Source organism: Crocodylus siamensis, chromosome 4 (assembly GCF_052110815.1).
Source record: "Crocodylus siamensis isolate JL-2025a chromosome 4, ASM5211081v1, whole genome shotgun sequence".
Taxonomy (NCBI): domain Eukaryota; kingdom Metazoa; phylum Chordata; order Crocodylia; family Crocodylidae; genus Crocodylus; species Crocodylus siamensis.
The window spans coordinates 204,327,058-204,350,889 of record NC_143398.1 but is presented as its reverse complement, the minus strand read 5'-3'; the positions used below and the strand labels follow the sequence as shown (position 1 = coordinate 204,350,889).

Genomic DNA, 23,832 nt, shown 5'->3' with positions numbered 1-23,832 from the left:
AGGACCTGCCACTGATGAACCCGTGTTGGTTGCCCCTAAGCATGCAGTCCCCTGCTGGCCCCTCCTGGATGTGTGCCAGCATAATTTTCTCGAACAGCTTGCCTAGGATCGAGGTAAGACTAACCGGCCTATAGTTTCCCGGGTCCTCCTTCCTGCCTTTTTTGAAGATGGGGACCACGTTGGCCCTCTTCCAGTCCTCCGGTACCTCACCAGAGCACCACGAGTGCTCGTAAAATTGTGCCAGGGGACTTGCAATGACCTCGGCCAGTTCCTTTAGAACTCTAGGGTGGAGATCATCCGGACCGGCTGACTTGAATACGTCCAACCCCTCCAGAAGCTCCCTAACTAAATCCTTGCTAACCCGTGGCCCAGGTGTGCCTCCCCCAGGGCCTGAGGGGGGCCCAGCAGGGAGGTGGCTGTTCTAGCCCCTACTTAGGAAGATGGAGGCAAAGAAATCATTAAAGAAATCGTATTGTCCTGCTTCAGGTGAAGTATGTGGAATAAAATGTGCTAACACTTCCAAATCTCCTTGCTTGTTTCCCAGGGTCTGTGCATTTGTGTACCTGAGGTAACTAGCCAATTGCCCTACTTTCTTAGGAAGAACAAGAAGGCCTCCCATATTTGTCCCTCCTGCTTGGGTTTCGTCCAGGTCACCTGCTTCCCACTTACCTCAGGGCTTTGGCTTCCATTCCCTGGAGAACCTAGTTTAAAGCCTCCCTTGCTAGGTAAGCAAGCCTGCCTACGAAGATGCTCTTCCTTCTCTTTGTCAGGTGGATCCCCTCTCTTCCTGGCAATCCTTCGTCTTGGAACAGCATCCCATGGTTGAAGAAGCCCTGTTGGTGACACTAACTGCGGAGCCATGCGTTGATCTGCAGGATATGTCTGCTCCTGTCTGTCCTTTTCCTTTGACCAGAAGGATCGAGAACATTAGCTGAGCCCCCATCCCCTTCACCATTGCACTCAGAGCCCTGTAGTCACTGTTGATCTGGTCAGGGACCCCTGGTCAGTAATACCCTGGCAGTATTACTGGTGCCCACATAGAGCTGGAAGAGTCAGAGATCGAGATGAGTCTTGGTAATCCTCCTGTGATATATTGGATCCAGGCAAGCAGCAGAACTCCTGAGACAACAGGTCAGGCCAGTAGATGGATAACTCTATCCCCCATGGAAGAAAGTCTCCAAACATCACCACCCATTGCTTCCTCTTGGCAGTAGTGATCTGGATCCTCCCAACCTTTGGGATGCTTGGCCTGACTTCTACCAGTGGAATATGGTCTTTCTCCTCTGTTGCTAGCGCTCCATATTTGTTCTCTGGGCAGGTGGAGGTGAAGAAATTGCTTGCTGCTGGAGGTCACAAGCTTCCAGCTTCCACCTTCCTGGGAGTCCATGTTCTTTTCTTTCTTTAGCACTGCCTCTGGCAGTTCTTCCTCCACAGTTCCAGAGGTCTCCTTTGGCATTAAATCAATGAAGTCCTCACGGCAGAGGATGTCTCAGAGCCTCCCCACCTCCTTCTGTAGTTCTCTTGCCTGCTCCCTGAGGAACATTACTAGGAGGCACCACTGACATCACAGCCACTCCTCCACTTGGCTGTTACTGGAAGGAACCTGAAAGCCACAGTCTCCACAGTGCCAAACCAGGGCCTCGGTAGAAACCTCAGTGGTGACCAGCCCTGCCTGGACAGACACCTCACAGCTGCAAGCAGAGAAAGAGCTGGCAGTGGCAGTGGCTTTGGCACCTTGGCATCCTCTAGCCATTTCTCTGGGTTTCTTTATCTGCTGCCTCTCTCTTCCTGCCCCTCTTTCCAAGCAGACTGTACCAAACTCCACTGGAAGCTGGCCTATTCACTGCTCCATGGTTCTGAAAGATTCTCTTTTCCCTGCTTCCTCTCACCAAGCTTACAGTAAAGGAAGAAGAGAGAGAGTTTCCATGCAAAATCTCTAGTGAACTTCTTTCACTCAGGACACTAGTTAAGCAATGGGCTTAAGTATTGGTCTAAGTCAGGGGTGGGCAATTATTTTGGGCGGAGGGCCGCTTACCCAGTTTTGGCAGGCTGTTGAGGGCCACATGGGTAGCCCCACCCCTTGACAGGTCACCACAGAGGCTGGTAGTGGGGCTGGGCTACAAGGTGGTGCTGAGTGCAGCAGGGGGAAAAGTGGCCCCTCACCTGCCCCATGGCTGGCACCCCATGCTGGTGTGGGAGGGCCACTTTCCTCTGCACTGGGAAGGAGCAGGGAAGGAGCCCGGGGAGAAACTGAATGTGGGGGGGGGGGGAAGCAGCTCCTCCCCTGCCCCATGGCCAGCACTCCCTGCTGCAGCCAATTGTAGCCTGCGCGGGGCTGTCCAGAGCAGGCAAAGGCAGCCCCATGAGGGCTGTGAACAGCTGTAGCGTGGGTTGCTGGCCACAGGACGGGCAAGGGGCAGCTTTTCCCCCCTGCCGCACTCAGCTTTCCCTGGTCCACTTTTCCCTGGGCTCCTTCCCTGCCCAGGGTCCTTCCTTTCTCTTCCCCCCCCACAACCTCTTCCCCCTTACTTGAGGTTCCGGCGTGGGGCAGCCGCATGGTCCCAGACCAGAAGCCCCAGCTGGGGCTTCCAGCTTCGGGGGCAGGTCCAGGTGGGTTCTGCTGTTGTGGGAGCCCACCGGGGCTTCCCTTGGGTCCTACTGCCCTTGGTTCCTAGGATTTTTGACAGAAAACAAGGGCAGAGAAATATTAATTTTCTAAATGTTTTAGGGGCCCCATGGGCTGGATAGAATGGCCTCATGGTCTGGACCCAGCCTGTGGGCGGTATGTTGCCCACCGCCGGTCTAAGTGCTTAGTTTTAGCTACTTATACATATATGTAGGCTATCTACTTTTAATTAAATAAACAGCTTACTTTAAAGGCTCCCCTTTAAAGAAGGGGGCAGCAAACTGATCTGTGAACTGGTTTGCAAACTGCCCTGTTTAGTGCCCCTGTTTGCTCACTCCCTGGTTGTTCAGGAAGAATTCTCCATTGATACCTTCCTGGGCCTGTTATTGGCTTTGTCCCCTTGTTAGACTTTTGACAGACACAGGCAGCAATCACCCAGCTAGCAGCACTCCCAGCTGCTCAGAGCACACTCAAATAAACAGCCCACCAAACAAACACTCAGCAAGCCAAACACGCAGGCAGCCCTAGCTCACTTACCTTCCTGGACCAGGATCTGGTGCCTGGTACCTGACTTCTCTTCCTTTTCCTCCTCTTGCTCCCAGTGAATTGCTGCAAACTGCCCTGTTTACTGCCCTGATTGCTTGCTTGGCCATAGCAACACACTTGGACCTCCTGTTTAGCTGGCTAGACCCTCAAGTCCCTTTCAGTCACCATTTCCAAGGATGTTGTCCTACTTATTGCCTATAATCTTTGTTCATTGTAATTATATACTACTCCAGTCATTGTGTCATTATGCTTGTCATTATACTTGTAAATTATTACCTATAACCTTATAAATAATGATTTTGTTTTCTTCTGGCTCATTACTTAAAATTTTATCAATCACCAAAAACCCAGTACCTGCAGAATCCTTAGAAAAACACCTGCTTGAAGAAGAGTCCATGGCTGCGCCCCCACAAGCAGGACTGTGCACTTTGCAGCACCTCAAAGGCTTTTGAGGCACTGCAAAACACGCACAGCACACATGAATTGGTTGGCTGTGCTGCATATTTGCAGTACAGTGGCAAAATTAGGTACTTGGAAAACCCGGTATCTAAAAAACTTAGAGAAAAAGGTGTGGTGCATATGGTAGCAGTGTGTACCACCCAAAACCAGCGCCTGGCTGGCCAGAGTCATGCTTCAGCTGCCAGCCAGGTTCTGTGCACCTAGATCACCACCACTGCAGCCCCAGGAGGTCTCCAGAACCCCAGGCAATGTTGCTGGGGCCAGTCCAGGTGCTGGCCCCAGCCTCCTCTATCCCTCCCCTCCCCTACCCACCAAAGCACACATGTGGTGGTGTGCAGGGGCAACACAAATATGTGCTGCTGTTAGTTGTCCCTGGGGAAATGCACGTGTGCTCATGAGGATGTGCCCCATGAGTACTATTAGAGTTTGAAACCTAACTGTAGGCAGGTTGTAAGCCATCTAATACAGTGGTTCTCAGCCTTTGGTACCTGCTGATCGATGTGGCAAAAGCAAAACCAGAAGTCCCACCTTGGCACTTCTGGTTTCGCTGATGCAAGGTGAGTCCCACTTTTTCCACCACAGCCCGGGGCAAAGCAGCCTGCATGGGTGGGGTCTCCCGCCCTATCCCACAGCACGCTGACACTGGGGAGTGAAAGCCCTAGTGCACTGGACACGGTGGGAGGGGCAGTGGCTGGAATTTCTGGCCCGAGCAGGCAAAGAACAAAATGCAGCACTCATGTACCCCCTGCCCATGTCTCCAGGTTGAGAAACACTGATCTAATATATGCCATGTTGATAATGTAATGGTGTGTAAAGGTAAATGTGCAACTCAGCTGGTATTCAAGCTGCTGTAAATTGTGCCTGGGTACCTAACTAGCACTCAGCTGTTATATGATTGGTGTATACAAAGATGACTTAATGTCTCCCTGGTACATTTTTCTCTTAGTCACTCTATATTACTGTCAGCTGTTCAGCTGTAAGTTTAGAATATGCACTTCAACATTTTTTCAGTACCTTTTGTTTGGTGCTTACTGGTTTGTTTTCATGAATTAGGTGCTCAGGTGGTGTCAGAATCTTTCTCATACTTTACTTTGTAATTTCCAGAGTTTATGATGTTTTCTCATTTTGGTTTTGATATTTTGTTCTTTTTATATCTACGTTCAAATTTCTTGCACTTATTTAGGAAACTTTACCGGAACTCTAAAATGATTTCCTTTATTTTGGAGCATATACTTAACGCGTGCCTTATTCTTTGGTTACAGTACATTGTTAAACAGTAAAAGACTGCATGTGTCTATTTGGTATGAATCTCTGCTCTTTCAGAATACAAATAAATGTTAAGATTTTGTTCTTACCTACTAATAATATGCTATAATATGTGCTTACCTGCCACATCCAAAGATCCTGATCTTGCAAACCTTACTTAAAAGGGAAGAGAAGACCCAGAATACAAACAATCACTCAATTTTTATGCAGCATTATATAGAGCTATACTGCTTACTAACAGTTGTGATGACTTAGGAACTATCTGTATTATTGTTTATGAGTATGGCACATACCTCTTAGTGATTGTTTATGATGGGTTGCTTATTATGGAGCTAAATTAAAAAGTGCAGTACGGCTTTCAATTAATCACAATTAATGTGTTTAATTTAATGTTTTAATTTTTTTAATGTGCCTGGGCTCCGCTTCACCAGTGTCACCACCAACTCTGAGCTGCCCAACAGGACAGCAGTGGCACTACAGAGGACCACAGGGCAGCCCGGGCATGGGCTCTGGGCTGCTGCATCAGGAAGTCAAGGAGGAGCATGCACACAGACCCACACATGAGTAGCCACAGAATGCTTGCAGCCAGGAGCACAGCCTGGTGGTGTGTAGAGCAGTGCCCACCAGGTAAGTCTGTGAAGAGGAAGGGGCAGGGGGAGAGGGAACAGGTGGGGAGGGGTAGAGATTGAGGCCTCCACAGTGAGGGAGGAAGTGGGGCAAGGGACTTCATTGGTAGTTGAGATTTCAGTGGGCTCTTGTATGTTTTTGCATTGTTAAATTATGTGATAAGCTGAAATGACTATGACATGCAACATGAGACAAGGGAATGGTTTAAGAGTATGTAGTCTTATAGGCTTTATACAATAGGATTATTACTATGGAATTCAATTGTGCTTTTGTATGTCACACATCATCAAGTATTTTGTGTTCCTTGCAGCAAGTATTCCTGTATTTATGCTGAGTCCTAATTCTCCCTCTGAAGTCAATGGGAGTTAAATGTGAGCAAATGATGAAAGAATTCAGTTGAAGAGGCTTTAGGGTAGAACCTTAGCCATGCTAAACCAAGCATGTGTGGTGCTAAACCTGCATCATAGTTTTGAGTCTGCTGATGTTGTTCAAAATTTTGCTTTAAGGAACATTTAAGTGATGTCCAAATACAAACCATTTTTTGAGTTGAAGGCTATTGGTCAGTACCAAGCTTACACAAGTTTACTTGGCTTCATTCATTCAGCACAAAGGAGTCTCTAAATAAGTGACCAGCTGTGGATTTCCCTATGGAAAGGTGAATGTTTAGTAAAGCCAACTCTTCCTGATTCCATCTCCCAGTGTAGGGAGCATAATGGAGCAAAAGGACAATGGCTAGAGACCCGCTGTACATTATTTATTCCCAGCTTCCACAACAGCACCTGGAGAAACCAGCATTGCTGGAATAAGTTAGAATACCCTGAAGCTAAACATTCCCTCAACAAACATAGGAATCAGAGAAATGCAGCAGTGGCTCATAGGCAACTTTGTTTTTCTTTGGAAACACAGTTAGGCTCCAGGAGTGGTGAGAAATGCATGGGTGCCAGCCAGTCACGCCCCCACACCCCAAAGCCCGCCAGCAACTCCCAGCGTCCACGGAGCACCCTGCCAACTCCCAGCACAGTTGGAGGTAAGTGGGGCCCATGGTGAGAGGGACATAGCCCAGCTGCGAGGCAGCTGAGTGGAGCTGAGGAGGGTCTCGCCCCACCCCGACTCCTACTTGGCCCAGCTCCCCAGGGAGTCAAGCAAACAGGATGCTCAAACAGGTGCGCTTCTGGGCCCAGCACATGAGTTAGCATGGGAGTTTGCACAGGAGGGTGAGTGGGAGGGCCCACGGCCCTGCCAGTGAGCCCCAGGGAAGGTAGTCCCTTTAGTAGCTGGACCACCAACAGCACAATGTGGATGGGCACACGCCACAGCCTGAGGGTCCCCTCAGAGTCTGCGGCCTCCCACTCTGGCACCTTAGAGGCTTCCACCAAGACGGAGCCCATGGTTCCATGCTCCATGTAGACGGAGCCTCTGGCTCTCGGCTGCGGGAGCTGCCTGGCATGTTCCCAGGCTCCTGGGACCAGGAGCAAGGCCACCTCTCCTTGCGAGGTTTTATCAACTTCAGAGTCTATGGGGTGCCAGATAGAGGAACTCAAAGCCACAGTCCAGAGACTGCATGCCATCAGGGATGGCGAGCAGGTGATAGACTCCTACTGCCAGACCCTTCACCCCCTGGAGATGAAGCATTGACCACAGTCACCCTCCAGGACAAGGGAGGACTCGGGGACCTCCCATACTGTCCAGCCAGAGGGTTGGACCAAGGTGGTCAAGGGCCCCAAGGCCCACTGCACTAAGGTCCCCTCCCCTCTGGGGCTTTGCAACAGGTATGAACCTCTTGCAGCCCCAGTTGAGCCTGCAGAGATGCCAGGTCCTGCAGGCAAGGGAGGATCACCCACCCCTACTCTCCCCAAGAAGAAACGCAGAGGGGTCATTGTGGGAGGCTCCTTCCTGAGGGGGACTGAGGGGGCAATCTGCTGCCCCGACCCTCTAGCCCAGGAGGTCTGCTACTTCCCAGGGGCCTGCATCCAGGACATAGCAGAGATGATCCCAAAGATTATCTAGCCATCTGACCACTACCTTCTGCTCCTTATCCATGTGGGCATGAATGACACAGCCCAGAACAATCCCAGCCAGGTCATGAGAGACTACAAGGCTCTGGGAGTGGGGCTAAGGGGGTTGGGGGTGCAGGTGGTCTTTTCCTCACTCCTCCCAGTTGTGGGTCGTGGGCTGAGGAGGGAGAGATGGGGCAAGGTAGTCAACCAAGCTTCAGCTTCCATGATCACAGTTCACTCTTTGGTGAGAGAGGCAGTGGCCTGCTGGGGAGACACGGCCTCCATCTCACTCCTCTAGGGAGGAGGCTCTTTTCAGCCACACTGGCTGGCCTGCTCAACCAGGTTTTAAACTAAGCCCGCTGGGGGTTGGTGGGATTACCACCACTACAAGCCCACTAGGCAACCTTTGTAAATCCAGCAGGCTAAGGCACTTCATGGAACCCACCCCTACCCTACCCTTGGAATAATTTCATAGTTTCATAGTTTCTAGGGTCAGAAGGGACCTGAGTAGATCATTTAGTCTGACCCCCTGACATGGCAGGAAAGAGTACTGGGGTCAAACAACCCCAGCAACGTGTTCATCTAACCTCCTCTTAAAGACCCCCAGGGTAGGAGCCTGCACCACTTCTCTTGGAAGTTGGTTCCAGATCCTAGCCACCCTGACAGTGAAGTAGCGCCTCCTGATATCTAACCTAAACCTACCCTCTGCCAGCTTGTGACCGTTATTCCTGGTCACTCCTGGCGGTGCTCGGGGGAACAGGGACTTCCCCAATGCCTGCTGATCCCCCCTGACTAGTTTGTTACAGGCCACTAGATCCCCCCTCAGCCTTCTCTTGTGGAGGCTGAACAGGTTCAGGTCCCGTAGCCTCTCCTCGTAGGGCCTGCCCTGCTGCCTCCTGATCATGCGAGTAATGATCTGTAGGGAAGGCAAGGGCCCCCAGTTGGACACTTACCTGCCTGTACACCAATGCCAGGAGTTTGAGGAATAAACAGGAGGAACTGGTCCTCCTGCTAAACAAGAATGACTATGACCTTATAGGGATAATGGAGACCTGGTGGGACTCCACCTATGACTGGGCCACAGGTTATACCCTGTATAGGAGCGATTGTACCAGTAAAAGGGGTGGGGGTGTAACTTTCTGTGTCAAAGACAGCTACACATCCCTGAAAATTGACACTGGCACCCAGGAAGGATGACTGGAGTTTCTCTGGGTTAAAATACATGGGGAACATGGCACAGGGGACATCATAGTGGGAGTCTACTACAGACTTCCTAACCAGAAACAAGAGCTGGACCAGGAATTCACCAGGGAACTGGCTGAGGCTGCAAGCTCTAAGTGTATGGTTGTCATGGGAGACTTTAACTACCCAGACATCTAATGGGAAGAGCACTCAGCCAAATCTAGTTGGTCACAAAGCTTTCTCACATGCATGGATGAGCGCTACCTGACTCAAGAAGTCTATGGGCCGACAAAAGGTAAAGCGTTGCTGGACCTGGTACTGGCCAAATGGGAATAATCTAGTCAGTGACCTAAGAACTGATGGAAAGCTGGGTGATAGTGAACATGAGCTGATCAACTTTACTATCGATCACAAAGCTGGCAAATCAGTCAGCAATACAGAAGTCCTCAACTTCAGGAAAGCTGACTTTGACAAGCTCAGGAGGCTCATTGTTGAAGCCCTAAGGGACCATGACTTGACAGGAAAAGGAGTTCAATAGGAGTGGTTGCTCTTCAAGGGAGCGATCCTGGCAGCACAAGGGGTGGCCATTTCATCTCAGAGGAAGGGTAGCAAAAGGACACAGCAACCCCCTTGGCTCAGCAGGGAACCTGAGGACCTCCTACACCTCAAAAGAGAGACTTATAAAGGATGGAAGGCTGGAATTACCACCAAGGAGGAGTACTCAGCACTGGTCCACAGCTTCAGGGAGCAGATCAGGAAAGTCAAGGCTGCAACCGAGCTCCATCTGGCTTCACATATCAAGGATAACAAAAAGTCCTTTTTCAGATATGTAGGGAGTTGGAAAAAAAGCAAGAGTAACTATCAGTTTACTCTTGAAGGTGTTCAATGTAGGTGCTTGAACCACCTCCACTGGCAGACTGTTCCAGACCTTGGGGGCTTGGACAGTAAAGAAAATCTTCTTTATGTCCAGCCTGAAACGGTCTTGCAGGAGTTTGTGACTGTTCGACCTCGTCATCCCTTGGGGCGCTCTGGTGAACAGACGTTCCCCCAGATCCTGGTGTTCACCCCTGATAAACTTATAGGTGGCCATCAGATCACCCCTGAGCCTGCGGTTTTCCAGGCTAAAGAGTCCCGTGGCTCTCAGCCTGTCATCATAAGATCTGTTTTCCTGACCTCTGATCATGCACGTGGCTCTCCTCTGGACTCTCTCAAGCTTCTCCACATCCTTTTTGAATTGTGGAGCCCAAAACTGGACGCAGTACTCCAGCTGTGGCCTCACCAAGGCCGAGTACAAGGGGAGAATGACGTCCCGGGATTTGCTCGAGAAGCATCTATGGATGCACGCCAGCATTTTGGTCGCTTTATTAGCCGCAGCATCGCATTGCAGGCTGATGTTCATCTTGTGGTCAATGATGACCCCCAAGTCTCTTTCTTCAGTAGTGCTATCCAACGTAGTACTGCCGAGCCTATACGGGTGCTGCAGGTTTTTCCTCCCAAGGTGGAGAACCTTGCATTTTTCGGTGTTAAACACCATGAGGTTCTCATCTGCCCATTTGCTGAGCTTGTCCAGGTCAGCCTGGATCACCCGCCTGTCTTCTGGCGTGGATGCTTTGCCCCAAAGTTTGGTGTCATCGGCGAACTTGGCCAGTCCACTCCTAACTCCAATGTCCACATCGTTAATGAAGATGTTGAACAGTATGGGTCCCAGGACAGAGCCTTGAGGGACCCCACTGGTCACAGGGCACCATGATGAGTGACTGCCATCAATCACAACCCTCTGGGTCCGACCACGAAGCCAATTTCCCAGCCAGCGGATCGTGGTGGAGCCAAGGCCACAACTGGGCAGTTTGGCCAAGAGGTGATCATGGGATACCAAATCAAAAGCTTTTTTGAAGTCAAGATATATGACATCAATCTCTTCTCCCCTGTCCAGGTGATAGGTCACCTGGTCATAGAAGGAAATGAGATTGGTCAAACAAGACCTACCCGCAACAAACCCATGCTGGCTGTCCCTTAGAATGTTAGCCTGGGCCAGTCCCTCAAGGATGGCCTCCTTAATAAACTTTTCTAAGATCTTCCCCAGGATAGAAGTCAGGCTAATGGGCCTGTAGTTAGCCGGATCCACTCTCCTCCCTTTCTTGAAGATCAGCACCACATTGGCCTTCTTCCAGTCTTCGGGCACTACACCAGAGCGCCAGGAGTTTTCAAAGATCCGTGCCAGGGGCTGGGCTATGACGCTCGCCAGCTCCTTGAGTACCCTGGGGTGCAGGTTGTCAGGGCCGGCTGACTTGAAGGTATCCAGCTTCTCAAGGTGTTCCTTCATGAGGTCAGCATTGATGGAGGGTAGGGGATCCCCCTCACCCAGATTTCCCTGTCCCATAGCAGGCATGGGCATCCCGTGTGACTGATGAAAGACCATCTTCAAGAAAGGGCGGAAAGTAGATCCCAGGAATTACAGGCCAATCAGCTTGATCTCAATCCCCAGTAAGATTCTGGGAGACCCTTCTGGATAAGCTGGTTGAGGGCAACATCCTGAGGGATAGCCAGAATGGGTTTGTCATAGCTAGGTCTTGCCTGACCAATCTCATCTCCTTCTATGACCAGGTGACATATCACTTGGACAAGGGAGAAGAGATTAATGTCATATATCTGGACTTTAAAAAAGATTTTGATCTGCTGTCCCATGACCTCATGGAAAAATTGGCCAACTGTGGCCTCGGCTACATCACAGTCTGATGGATGGGATATTGGCTCTGAGGTCAGACCCAGAGTGTAGTGGTCGAAGGTGGTGAATTATTTTGGTGCTCCGTGACCAGTGGCATCCAGCTCTGACCTTGGACTGGTTCTCTTTAACATCTTTATCAATGATGTGGACATTGGTGTCAGAAGTGCACTGGCTAACTTCACTGGTGACACTAAACTTTGGGGCATAGCGTGCACACCTGAGGACAGGCTAGTGATCCAGGCTGATTTGGATAAACTTAGTAAGTGGGCAGATACAACCCTAATGACATTCAAAATAGATAAATGTAAGGTACTCCACCTCGGGGGAAACCCCCCCCCGCAGCATGCTTATAGGCTCGGCAGTGCTGCGTTTGCTAGCACCACTGCTGAAAGAGACTTGGGGATCATGATTGACCACAAGATAAACATGAGCCACCAGTGTGACACTGCAGCTGGTAAAGCAAACAATACTCTGGCTTCCATCCGTAGGTGCTTCTCAAGTAAATTTCAAAATGCCATCTTCCAGCTGTACTCAGCCTCAGTGAGGCCGCAGCTGGAGTACTGCATCCAATTCTGGGCTCTGCAATTCAAGAAGGATGTCGAGAAGCTTGAGAGAGTCCAGAGGAGAGCCACATGCATGATCAGAGGGCAAGAGAGTAGGTCTTATGAAGAGAGGCTTAGAGCCATGGGACTCTTCAGTCTAGAAAAGCGCAGGCTCAGGGGGGACCTGGTGGCTGCTTATAAGTACATAAAGGGCGTACATCAGGATCTGGGAGACTGTCTGTTCACCAGAGCACCCCGAAACAAGGACTAACCACTCCAAGACCATTTTAGGCTGGACATAAGAAAAAATGTCTTTACTGTCCGAATCCCCAAGACCTGGAATCGACTCCCTCCAGAAGTGGTGCAGGCATTTACTCTGGACTCATTCAAGAAACAATTGAATGCTTATCCTGCTGGGATCCTTTGACCCTAGCTGACTTCCTGCCCCTGGGACAGGGGGCTGGACCTGATGATCTTCGAGGTCCCTTCCAGCCCTAATGTCTAGAAAATCTATGAAATCTATGAAACACTTATTTGGAAGTGCCTTCTAAAAATAATATTGTTAATACATTTCCACAGTAATGCTTTTTTATGTAAATTTAGTGTGATAACAGACAACCTATGTGTTTGTAACAGTTTTTTTTTAAGCTCTAGGAACTGTCAAACTCATTTTTTGGAATCAAAATTTTGTCTGGTGCCTAGTTAAAGGGTCTTTTTCTGGAACATTGCAGGAAAAGGGCATTTTAATTGCCCTAATTTAAATAGGCTAATCGCAAATGAATCCTTTGCAAACTGCAGCAGCTTAAAAGGCCATTTGACCTTTCATGAACTCAAGTTGGTAAATTTCCATTTCCCACCAGCTTTAGAAGCAACTACTATCCCATTTTTTTGGCTGTATAGCCAAATTTTATAATTCTGATTATCATAACTCCCATTGCTCTCCCTTTTTGGAGAGACACAAAATACAAAATAATATTAAGAATTTTCACCAGTGCTGAAAAGGAGGAATCTGCTTTTGAAATAACACATCAAGATCAGCAGCCATTTTAATAAAGTACAATCCTTCCGATTTTTTTGAAAGTTACCTTGTAAAAGCTCTAGTAGAAAGCGCATGTTGGTGCAAGGAAAGTTGAGCACTTAACATGGTCTCTTTCAGTAAATAGTAGGAAGCCTGAAGTATCCTTGTATATCTCTTATCTGCAAACATGCAGTGTAGAAGTGGTGAGAAATTAGCAGAATGGTCATAATGGGAATTCATGGGGAGATATGGCCTACTCATGGATTTCATAATTATCTATGTGTTAATTTCCAGCATACTCTTGTCAATAGGCAGAGGAAACCTGCAGCTGCTTGCATAAATGTGAGCCCAGGGCTGCTAAATATCATATTTTTCGTAGGCATGGTGTGGACAGAATTTTTAAGTGTCAAATTTTGGAGGACATTTTTTCATTTTATCTTATTATGACTCCTCATCCAGATATCCTGTAGACTAGGGGAAGATACTTTGAGGCAGAAGTCAGGAATTCTGGTCTCACTTCTGCTGATTGCTACTATTTGTGTGCTGTTACGAACACTTGAAAAAGACAGCAATGAAAGTTAAGACATGCAACAACCTCCTTATAAACTGGTTGGGTCATTGTGGGTTGCAAGAACCTCAACCCTAAGGATGTCAGTTCTTGCCATCTTGCACTCTGCAGCAGAGTACTGCACATCAGTCTGAAATTGGTCTTTACACACCAAACTCATTGATGTGCAGCTACATTTGAAGATGCGCATTATCTCGGGAACTCTTGGACTGACCCCTCTACCTCCCAGTCCTGAGCAATGTCTGACAGGAAGTTGCAACTAGCAAGCTGCTGGAGAGGATTTATGACTGCCACTGTACAATGATCTCTTAAATCCACCTGCTGCACATCTACCATCATGGACCACTGTGGTCCAAACTGCTGCACCAGGACCTCACAGCAGAGACCTTCTGGTGTGAGGAATAGAGACTGACATCACCACCAAACAAATTCCTTATCACAGATCCTACAGTCTGCCCATCTGGCTTCAACCTGCCATGCTGCCAGTGGGCCTCGCTGAATAGGTTCTGGACAGGGCAAGAACTGTGTGCAGTCATTCTCCATCATTGGGGTCTTTGTGACAACCCAGACTGTAGCTGTGGCAAAACACACACCATGTCACATACTGTCAATGAATGCCTACTAAGATCCAGCAACTGCACATGCCCATTGAGGCAATTATGCACACACTGGCTCAGCAATTACATACATGCTGACAGACCAGGCAATTTTATGTTACTATGATATGCTGAACAAGAATTAAGAGCAATGTTCTCAATTTGCAGCAGAGGAAATTTAGGTTGGAGGTTAGGAGGAACTTTCTGAGTCTGAGGGCGGTCAAGCATTGGAACAGGCTACCTGTTCCAAGTTGTGGAATCTCCATCCCTGGAAATTTTCTCTACATCACTCCTAACAGATGTGAACAAAATCTAGGTCTTTATTACAGCAAATCCAAGTCTTAACCAGTTACATTGTCTTTCTGAATCAAACACTGTATCTTTGTTTTGTCCTGTTTCTAATCAGTGTTGTAAACTTAGACCACATTCCCTTTGTACAACCTCATGCCTGGACTTCTGCTTTCTAACATATAGTTGTATAACCCACTGCAAACTGAATTTAAGTGCCACTATAGTGGCTGCTCCAGAACAAGTGTATCTTCACTGAAGAGTTATCCCAGGTCTGAATATGGTAACTTGTCCAGCATTCATACTTAAGTCCTGCTTTTTCCTGCATCCACAGGGTGATTGCATGAATCCAGCTGAGACATTAGGATAGGTACGGACATATCTCATGGTTTTTTGGGTGTTTTTTTTCATTAACACACTGGCTCAGGAAAATAACTTACTTCCAGGTTGGCATTTTCTCTACTTCTGTCCATAACTGGTGGTAGTAAGGCATGGATCTGACTCAGAATCATGACCTATTCCAACTTTTGTATTAGTGTAACTATTATTTCAGAAACAGTGACTTGATAAGGCTGCATATACGCATGGAAGAAGGGAGATCCCTGATGCAAGTTGTAATAATTGTGGGTCCCTCCTGTGCTGACTGGTGTTTCTGGAGCAAGACCACAAGTGTGAAGTGGTGGGACTGCATCACTAGGCAGATTTAAGATTACCAGCAATAGCTCCATAACATTTGCTGAAGAACTTTACATTCCAGGAGCCCTGGTGAGGAGCTTACTTTGGCTCTTGAATGCCAAAAAACACAAAGTTATCCTAACCCTTTAGATGATGGTGCCTAATCACTTGGTTGTTGGCAAGTTTGGGGGTCTGCAATGTACTCATTACTGTGGAGAGTTGAAGACCACTGTGTCCCTCATCAGTAATCTGGATATAAATGAGGTGACTATGCCCACATATTTTAGTGACCATAGTCTATTCACTGTGCTGGTTCAGGAAGTCGTACTCAAATATGAGAGGATCTGGCAAAAGGAAAGTCCTTGGACAGGTAATTGGACAGCGAGCAGTTGCAGGGTAGTGGTGAAATGTGCAGTTGGCTGACAGGAAGACAAGATGGTGTTGTTGAAAAAACTATTTGAGTGCTTATATATATAAAATGAGCAGAGAGAGATAGTCAGCCATATTAATCTAAGGTCAGGCAGAAGGCAGGGTAGTTTTGCACCGTATAGAATTAATCAGAAATAAATGCTATATATAAAATGTGTGTGTGTTTATTTCCCCTTTTCCTCACAGCACACCCCAACCATACAATGCGAGGGGAAAGGGAAACCTTTTGCTAGTGATTGGCTGATGTGTATGTTAGTTTATAGGCCTGAACCAGAAAGTGTACTTCTGATAACTGGGGTTGTGTCCAGGACAGTGAGGGCAGTAAGAGCTAAATCATTCCTTTGGAGGAAGAATTATAATAATGTGGAATAATGTAAATAAGGTAGCATAATGTGAGCACAAAACAAGTGTGGTGTATTCACTTATATTTATTTTGAACTTCCTGACTCTCTTCTGTTTTCCAGCCACTCACACCAAGAGACTGAAACACAAAATAAGTTTTAAAAAGCACAATCTTCTTTATATTAAAGAGAAGGTATCACCAAACCAAAACATAAAATTAAGAAGAATAATATTCCATGTAATGGAATTGTGCATTATAAGCATGCCTTTGCTCTAGCCATGTTTGCTGGGAACTAGACACATTTTCTGTTCACAGAGTGCATTGACTGGTTCATTCCCCAACCAGAATTGTCTATGGGTTATCACCCAGAGGAGAATATTGCAGCAGATGAGGGCAGGGGCTGTGGACTGTGTTGTCATGTTCTGCTACTAAGCTGCAGCCATTGGCACTGCTCCTTCATTGCATGGTCATGGTTCTTCAGCATCCTCTCAGCTTCAGCTTGGTTCTGTCTGTCCTGTCACTGAATTTGTATTCCAACCTGTCAGCAATGTCCTAAGGTGTCTCCTGAAGCAAATTGCTCCTGACCTTTCTTTACCCTGGGGGGTCTCAACACTCTCACTGAAAGCCACTGCCATCATGGCTAGGCACCTTTCCCTCACCTAGATAGCCCTGAAATGCAATGCCAGAGCATATTATTTTTCTGGTAAGAGGGCAAAAAGGAAAGTTGCTCCTCTTTAACTTTGGGACAGAGCAAGGGAAATGTTGCAACTTTTATCTCATTGGCATTCAGTGCTCCCCATTTCTCTGCTCATCAGCTGCTTATCAATGAGTTATCATCAGTTCAATTTATTTTGACAAGAGTAGGAAGTGCTTTAATTTATTTTTAATTGGCATTTGTGGGATTGCATTCGTGTGGGAGAAAGAGCAGAACTGTTACTAATTATGCTCTTCTGCTCTGGAGTCTTTCTGGCCCTAGTCCAATATAAGTACTACCTGGGTTAGCCCAAGAGAATCTGTATTTGCATCAGTGCTGAACACCTGGTCCACCTTTCCAACAGAACGGGCACATCCTTGAGGAATTGCCAGACTTGGAGTTGCAGCCCTTAGCCTTCCATTGTGTGCTTGTTAATGGTTTCTATTTCCTTCCCTACTGAGTTCTTGCCAGTGAATCCCTTTCTCTGTTACTTTTACAAAGACATTTGTAAAAAGCTGTACCTGAAATCTGCATTTTCACAGATTTTTGGGTCTTCCTGGCCTCACAGCCAAGGTCTACCAGGACTTTCATGCCAGCATTTGGCCAGCTGGCAGCTGAGCTCCTACATCCTTGTCAGTGCCTCGGTTTCAGTGACATTGAAACATTGAACTGGTGAGTATGAACAGATAATCTTTTCTAGGAGAAAAGATTAGAGAAGGGGGAACAAAAATGCACTCCAGGACCAATGATGGGAAAGCAGCGAGAACTACCAGCGAATTTAACTTGTGTCCTCGCTGCAGTGTGAGTGCGCTGTCCGCTGCCAAAAGCCTGCACCCCCCGCTCAGTCAGCTCGTCCAAACCTGGGGGTTTCTGGGTACGTCCCACGGCAGCACTCGGGTGGGAGCCCAGGTGCTCCCTGCTGTGGATCCACACCCACGTGAGACTGCCCTTGCCTCCCGTGGGGGCAGCGTGGCTGCCGCTGACTGACCCCGGGAGCCCGCACACTGGCACAGGCTAAAAGGTGTCTGCCGGCTCAGGACCCAGCTCCTGCCAGCTCCCAGCAGCTTCCTCCTCCCGCTTGGCTTAATGAGCTCTCCCTGCAGCAGGCAGCTCGTGCCAGTGGCGCAGGCTCCTGCCCCGGCGGCGGGCTGGGTTAGGACCCTGGAGAGTTACTCAGAGACGCAGGAACTTCTTTTTCGACTTGAGCCACCCCCCTCCCCCACACATGCCCCCAGCCGGCTCAAGGCGCCGGCCCTCAGGGCAGCTCCCCTCGGCCGGAGAGGCCAGTCGCAGCACCTGCCTAGGGCTCCGTGCGAGGAGCCCCGAGGGCGTGGGGCGCTCCCCGCCGCCCTGCCTCGGGCTCCCGCGCGGGCGGGGGCGGGGGCGGCAGGTGCGCGGGGCCGGGGAGGGGGAGCGCGGCCAGGTGGCCCTGCCCACGGCACGGGCGGAGGCGGCGGGGCCTGGACGAGCCCATTCGGTGCAGGGAGGCGGGGAGAGGAGCCGCCGCCGCCGCCGCCGCCCGGGCACGCAGCGAGCCGGCTGCAGGCAGACATGGTGGCTGCTCACGCGTCCCATCCGGCGTCCTCCGGCGAGTGGATCGCCTGCCTGGACAAGAGGTACCGGCCCCTGCAGCGCGGGGCGCGGGGCGCGGGACGGGGGCACCGCCGCTCGGCCCCTGCCTCCCGCAGCCGCGGGCGGGAGGGGTGGATGGAGGTGCCGGTGCCGGTGCCGCCGGGGGGGTCCCGGCCCCATCCTGCACGCGTCGGCTGGGGCAGGCGGGTCCCCGTGCCGGGGGCTGCCGTGCGCCGTGCGGAGGCACGGGGGGCTCCGGCTCTCCGCGGGCATCCGCAGGAGGAGCAACGGGCGGCACGTGACGACGGGACCGGCGGGGTGGGGGTTAGGATGCTCCCTTGGCGCAGAGAGCGGGGGGGAGGGGATGCCGGAACAGCCCCAGAGACGGGGCCTCCCCTCCCGTGCTGGGCTTGGGAGCGCTGCATGGCGCGCACCCGCCGGGCCCCCCGAGCCCTGCCTTGCTGCAGGCGGCATCTAGCCGCTGGCGGGGGCTGGTCTCCGTTGCTGCGTCCACAGGCCCAGTCTCCTCGGGAGATTTTGGATTTGCCTGAAGAAACCTCGTGGAAATCTTGAGCATGGGCCCCTTTCCCTCCCTCCCTCCCACAGCGGATGCTTGCCTGCCTTCATCCAAGTGTGGGGAGGGAGGAGAAGAGAGAATCACAGAAAGTTTGGGTTGGAAGAGACCTCAGGAGGTCACATCTAGTCCAACCCCCTGCTCAAAGCAGGACCAGCCCCAGCCAAGGCTTGGTCTAACTGGGTCTTAAACACCTTCAAAGATGGAGAGTCCACCACCTCTCTGGGTAACCTGTTCCAGCACTTGACTACCCTCTTTGTGGGAAAGCTTTTCCTAATATCTAACCTAAACTTCCCTTGCTGCAACTTGAGACCATTGCTCCTTGTCCTGTCATCTGCCACCACTGAGAACGGTCCAGCTCCATCCTCTTTTGAACCCCCCTTCAGGTACTTGAAGGCTGCTATTGAGTCTCCCCTCTCAGTCTCCTCTTTTATAGACTAAATAAGCCCAGTCCCCTCAGTCTTTCCTCATGCAGAAGTAATATCCCTCAGCCCCCTAACCATTGCTATTGCCATCTGCTGGACTATCTCCAATTTGTCCACATCCTTTCTGTAGTGGGGGCCCAAAACCAAACATAGTACTCCAGATGTGGCCTCACCAGTTCCAAATAGGAGGGAATAATCACTTCCTTCAATCTGTTGGCAATGCTTCTATTAATGCAGTCCAGTATGCCATTAGCCTCCTTGGCAACAAGGCCACACTGTTGGCTCATACTCAGTTTGCTGTCCACTGTAGCTCCCGTGTCCTTTTCTGCAGAGCTGCTCCCCAAACAGCCCTGAGCCTGTGCTCCAGTCTGTACCCAGATCCCCCATCCACTCATCCCAGCCACCAGGTTGGAAAAAAAATATGGTTCTTGCCACACTGTGCTTGCCTTACTCCCTCCCCCCACCAAAAAAAAAAAAAAAACCAAAATGCTGGTTACAAGTTTACTTTGCCAACTCTGAAGTGTGCGCTATGTGCATCAGGGATGGCAGTTGTTCCAAAACACTGACAGGAAAATTTTCTGTTGGATCAGATTGTAGGTTTAGCAGTAAACATTACACAGTGCTAGTAATTATAGCTTATTAACACTGATTAAAAGGTGATATGTTAACTTAAAATGCAGATAGTAAGGACGTGGTTGTTTAAAACAAGAAAACACTTTAGGATGTTTTATCCTGGGTGTTAGTGGGAAAAGAATAAAACCTATATCATTCTGTCAGCAGCAGCATGGTGTCTCTGGCTTCATGGTAGGTATGTAACATTGCATACATTATTTACTATTTATCATACTTAAAGAATACAATCATTGTAATTTTAATCTTAATACTGAATTCATAGGACATTTGTATTTCTAAAATAAAGATTCTTAACAAAGAACAAGGTCAGCAGTGCTTCAACTAGAGGCAGTTACACACGTGTCAGAAATGTAATTGCTTATGTGTGTGAGTCTTACAGAAGTGTGGCTCATAACTGGAAGCAACTAGAAACAGTTTAGGAACCACTGAATTAGACTGTAAATATCTGTATGCGTTGCATGCTTTAAACATTAAAGAGATCTGGGAGATAATGCACTTTACTTCAAGGTAAGACATCCTGGTAAATGTCATCAGTGTAAGTTTTTGACAGGTGGTGCCATGTTGAGGGTATTGTATTTGGCCTTTTGCGTAGACACAAAAGAGCTTCTTCTTGTCCCTTTTACCAATGCAGGTGCCAGCCAGTCTTTTGGGGACCAGTGTCGTAATGTAACTCCAACCTTGTCTTCTTCAGTAGTGTTGGCTGCAGGTGGTCAGTGGAGCACTCAATCCAGTATAGGCCTAGTACCCTACAGGGTTTCTGGTTGAAAACAGCTTCCCTGATTTCCCAGACGAATAAAAGGCAGACTGTGACTTCATAGCTAGTAGCTGTAAATACTAGAAATTATTACAAGAAAGAAATACAAACAAAACTGAAGTAGAAAGGTTACACACATTATATCATGAACTACTTAAATCATGTTAAGTGTCTTTTCTAGGTTTTATTAAAGCATAAAATACACAGCGGAATGTCTGTTTAATGAATATAGCACAATTCTATAACTTATATGTCCTATGTAAGGAGCTAAAGTAATTTAAACCAGATATAATTTAGCTTATCTTGTATAAGATAAAAAAGAGAGATTTGAATTTTAAATCAAGATAAGCAAAACATATAAAATAAAATAACTTTAAGATATGATTCTGAGATCTTCGGTTTCTTTCCCAAGGCATCTAGCAGCTAGAATCATTAGAAATCTAAAATGAGAGAATATTTACAAGAGAATACCAAAATTTTGTATTACTTTGTGTGGCTGTGTGTGCTAATGTTACAAACACACAGTCTTAATGAAGTTACTGACCACAGAAGCCAAAAATATGCACATAAAAATGAAACGTGGAATACAATTATATATCTAATGTAATAAAGACGGGACAAGCATGTGACACAGAAAGATAAAGGTCCTAAAATCCCACTGCGTCAAGAACTGTTCATCATTCTAGGAGAGAACAACAGGTCAACAACAGGTGAACAACATACGTCCTTGCTATGTCAGAAAACTAAGTCATTTTTCTATTGATCCCTCTCATCTCTCCTCACTGGTGAAATTAATGTGAGTAGAAGCAGGCCTAATCTCTTAATGTTTTTCTACCTTGTTTGCATAAGATAGTAGCAGAACTCTTACATTGGCTTGATACAGCTCAAGAACTGTGAGTTAGAGCTTTGTTCTGTGCTTGTGCCAAAGGTTGCCATCAGTAGACTCAGCCTTCAGGGGCTTATTCAGAAAGGGGAGTCAAAGGTGGCTGGATGACTCACTTGTGTGCCACTGGCCACAGAAACTGCTGTGCCATAAACATGCTAGTTCAATGAGCCACTAGGCTTAAGTGGTCTCTGAATTTACTAGCATATGCATGAGTGGAAGGTTGTTAGTTTGTTCAAGTGTGTGTATTCAGCCTAGGAATAATACCATAATCTTAATAATAAGAAATTCATAATCTTATTCCTTATGTTTTATTTTCAGCAATGTGTATCTATGGAAGAGATGTCTATATTTATAATTTTCAGGCCTTAGTGGTTTTGTTTTAATAAATATATGGTCAGGGCTTATGACAGGCTAAGCATCTTTTACAGAAATCTGTCATTTCCTAAAACCATAGTATAGCTTTATATTCAACTCAGGTTTTTAATTTGATTCACAGATCGGCTTTTTTAGATGGTGTGCAATGCTTACAATAATCAGATAAACCAAAGATTTCAACTCTATCCATTATATTTCTGTGCTTTCCTCTGTATTAAATATAACCTGGAGTGCCTTAGCTGACTAGAAGAGCAGATCACAGAGCAAAGCATGTAACTTTGCTATCCTGGTGTGCCAAGAATGTTATGATCTTTGCTAAGCTGTTTATGAATAATTTAAATATGAATGGGTATATTGAGGACATATTGTACATAGTTTTATGTTTTTATTTCCCTGCTAGACCATAGGTTTCCATTATCTAGGCCTAACAAGAATAACGTTATGCACATGGGACAGTGATCTTGCAATCCTTAATCAAAAAAAGTTTCCATTGATGTCAATGAGATTTTAGACCAGACTGCAGGTCACAACATTTTTTTTAGCTCATTGATATATTTAAGACTTAAACAGCAATTTATACTTCTGATGGTAGATACAAGCTGGAGTTTTTTCTGGTTGTGCAGGTAATTTTGGGTTAAAAAGTGGGATTTTGAAAGGTGGAACCATGATGATAGAAAGAAGGTAGTAAGTGAAGCATTATCTGTCTCCCAGATTTCCATCTTGTACAATATATCATTACTTCAAGGAAGAAATAATGTAATTAGCTCTTATTTAGGCAATGGTGTGGTTACCAGGCTTGTTGTGACATTCTATATTAGACTAAGGAAGTACCCACTGGTTTCTATATATTTTTAAATTTTTGGTTTTGTTTTATATTTACAATAAATCCGTTGAGGGAACATCAAAATATTTAACTTAGTATTCTTAGGCATGAAGAGGCCTACTCCTCTCCTAAATGTTTGGGTTTCCTTTTTACAGTTGACCTCCAAGGGGTGTGAGCTCAAGTCTTCATTGTCAGACTAGTCTGTCAAAAAGGAAAAAGTCTATCCATCAGGTTATCTACTCTCCCTTCCCAGCTTTGATTTACCTTGGGGTTATCTGATCCTTGAATGATCCAGTTGTTAGCTTCTCTGACTTTAATTCACCTCTTCAGGCTAATTAGCATCCAACCTAATAACTAACAACCAATCTCTATGGCTGTCTCATCACCATGGTTCTGGTTTTCTCTGATTTGAAAAAATCCCCAATTTTCAGTTTAAAAAAAGTAACCCAAAATGCACATTTTTCTGGGAGTAAAGTGAAACACCACTAATTAAAATGAAACCCGCCCTCCCACCTCCCCACACACACAATCCCCAATTTTTGGTTTAAAAAAAATAACCTGAAATGTCCACATTTTTCCATTATGTAGAAAACGTTATGTATGTAACAGAAAAATATGAACATTTTGGGTTATATTTTTAAACTGAAAATTAGGGATTTTTTAAAATCGGAGAAAACCAGGATCCCTGCTTATTGGTAGGTTAGGAGGGCTCGTGTCCTGATTGGAGAGTGGCCAGCCACTCGGCTAACTTTTCCTTTGGTGGTGGCAGTAAGGCTTGCATAGATATCATCACAGACTTCTCTTCTCTGAAAGGTAGGGAGCAGCACTTGCAAAAGCCATTTCTTCCCCCTACCATTGGAGAAGCCTGCATTCTTGTGCCATCTTTCTGTTCTGTGTTCAATTGAAAAGAAGTATGGCTGTAAACTGAGGACCAGCCCATGATTCAAATTTTTGTCTCCTGTTACCAGATCAAAGTGATTCCTGACTAGATAATACCAAAGAGCTTCTATTGCACACTTAACTGTAATAGTGTAGGGCTTTGATGTAGGAATATCTTTATGCTAAGGTATAATATCAACTTTTCCTTGCTTCCTCAGCTCTTGAAGAATGTTGCTCTAATGCATACTCCTGCAGAATAACCTGCTTCATGAAATCTACTGTTCCTTGCAATGGCTCTTTATACAGGGGACTTTTTTGATCTTCTGGAAA

At 47.4% G+C, this 23,832-nt stretch overlaps 1 protein-coding gene across 2 annotated transcripts in view; it reads left to right on the top strand.

Annotated features, from left to right (window-relative positions):
• The first annotated feature begins 18,074 nt into the window (after positions 1 to 18,074).
• Positions 18,075 to 23,832, top strand: part of RAPGEF4 (Rap guanine nucleotide exchange factor 4) — a 296,859-nt gene continuing 291,101 nt past the window's right edge. For both annotated transcript variants that reach the window (XM_090045462.1, XM_090045461.1), the window contains exon 1: positions 18,075 to 18,197. In XM_090045462.1, the coding sequence (XP_089901588.1) occupies positions 18,133 to 18,197 (65 nt within the window). In that variant the 5' untranslated portion in view covers positions 18,075 to 18,132. The remainder of the gene's footprint in view (positions 18,198 to 23,832) is intronic.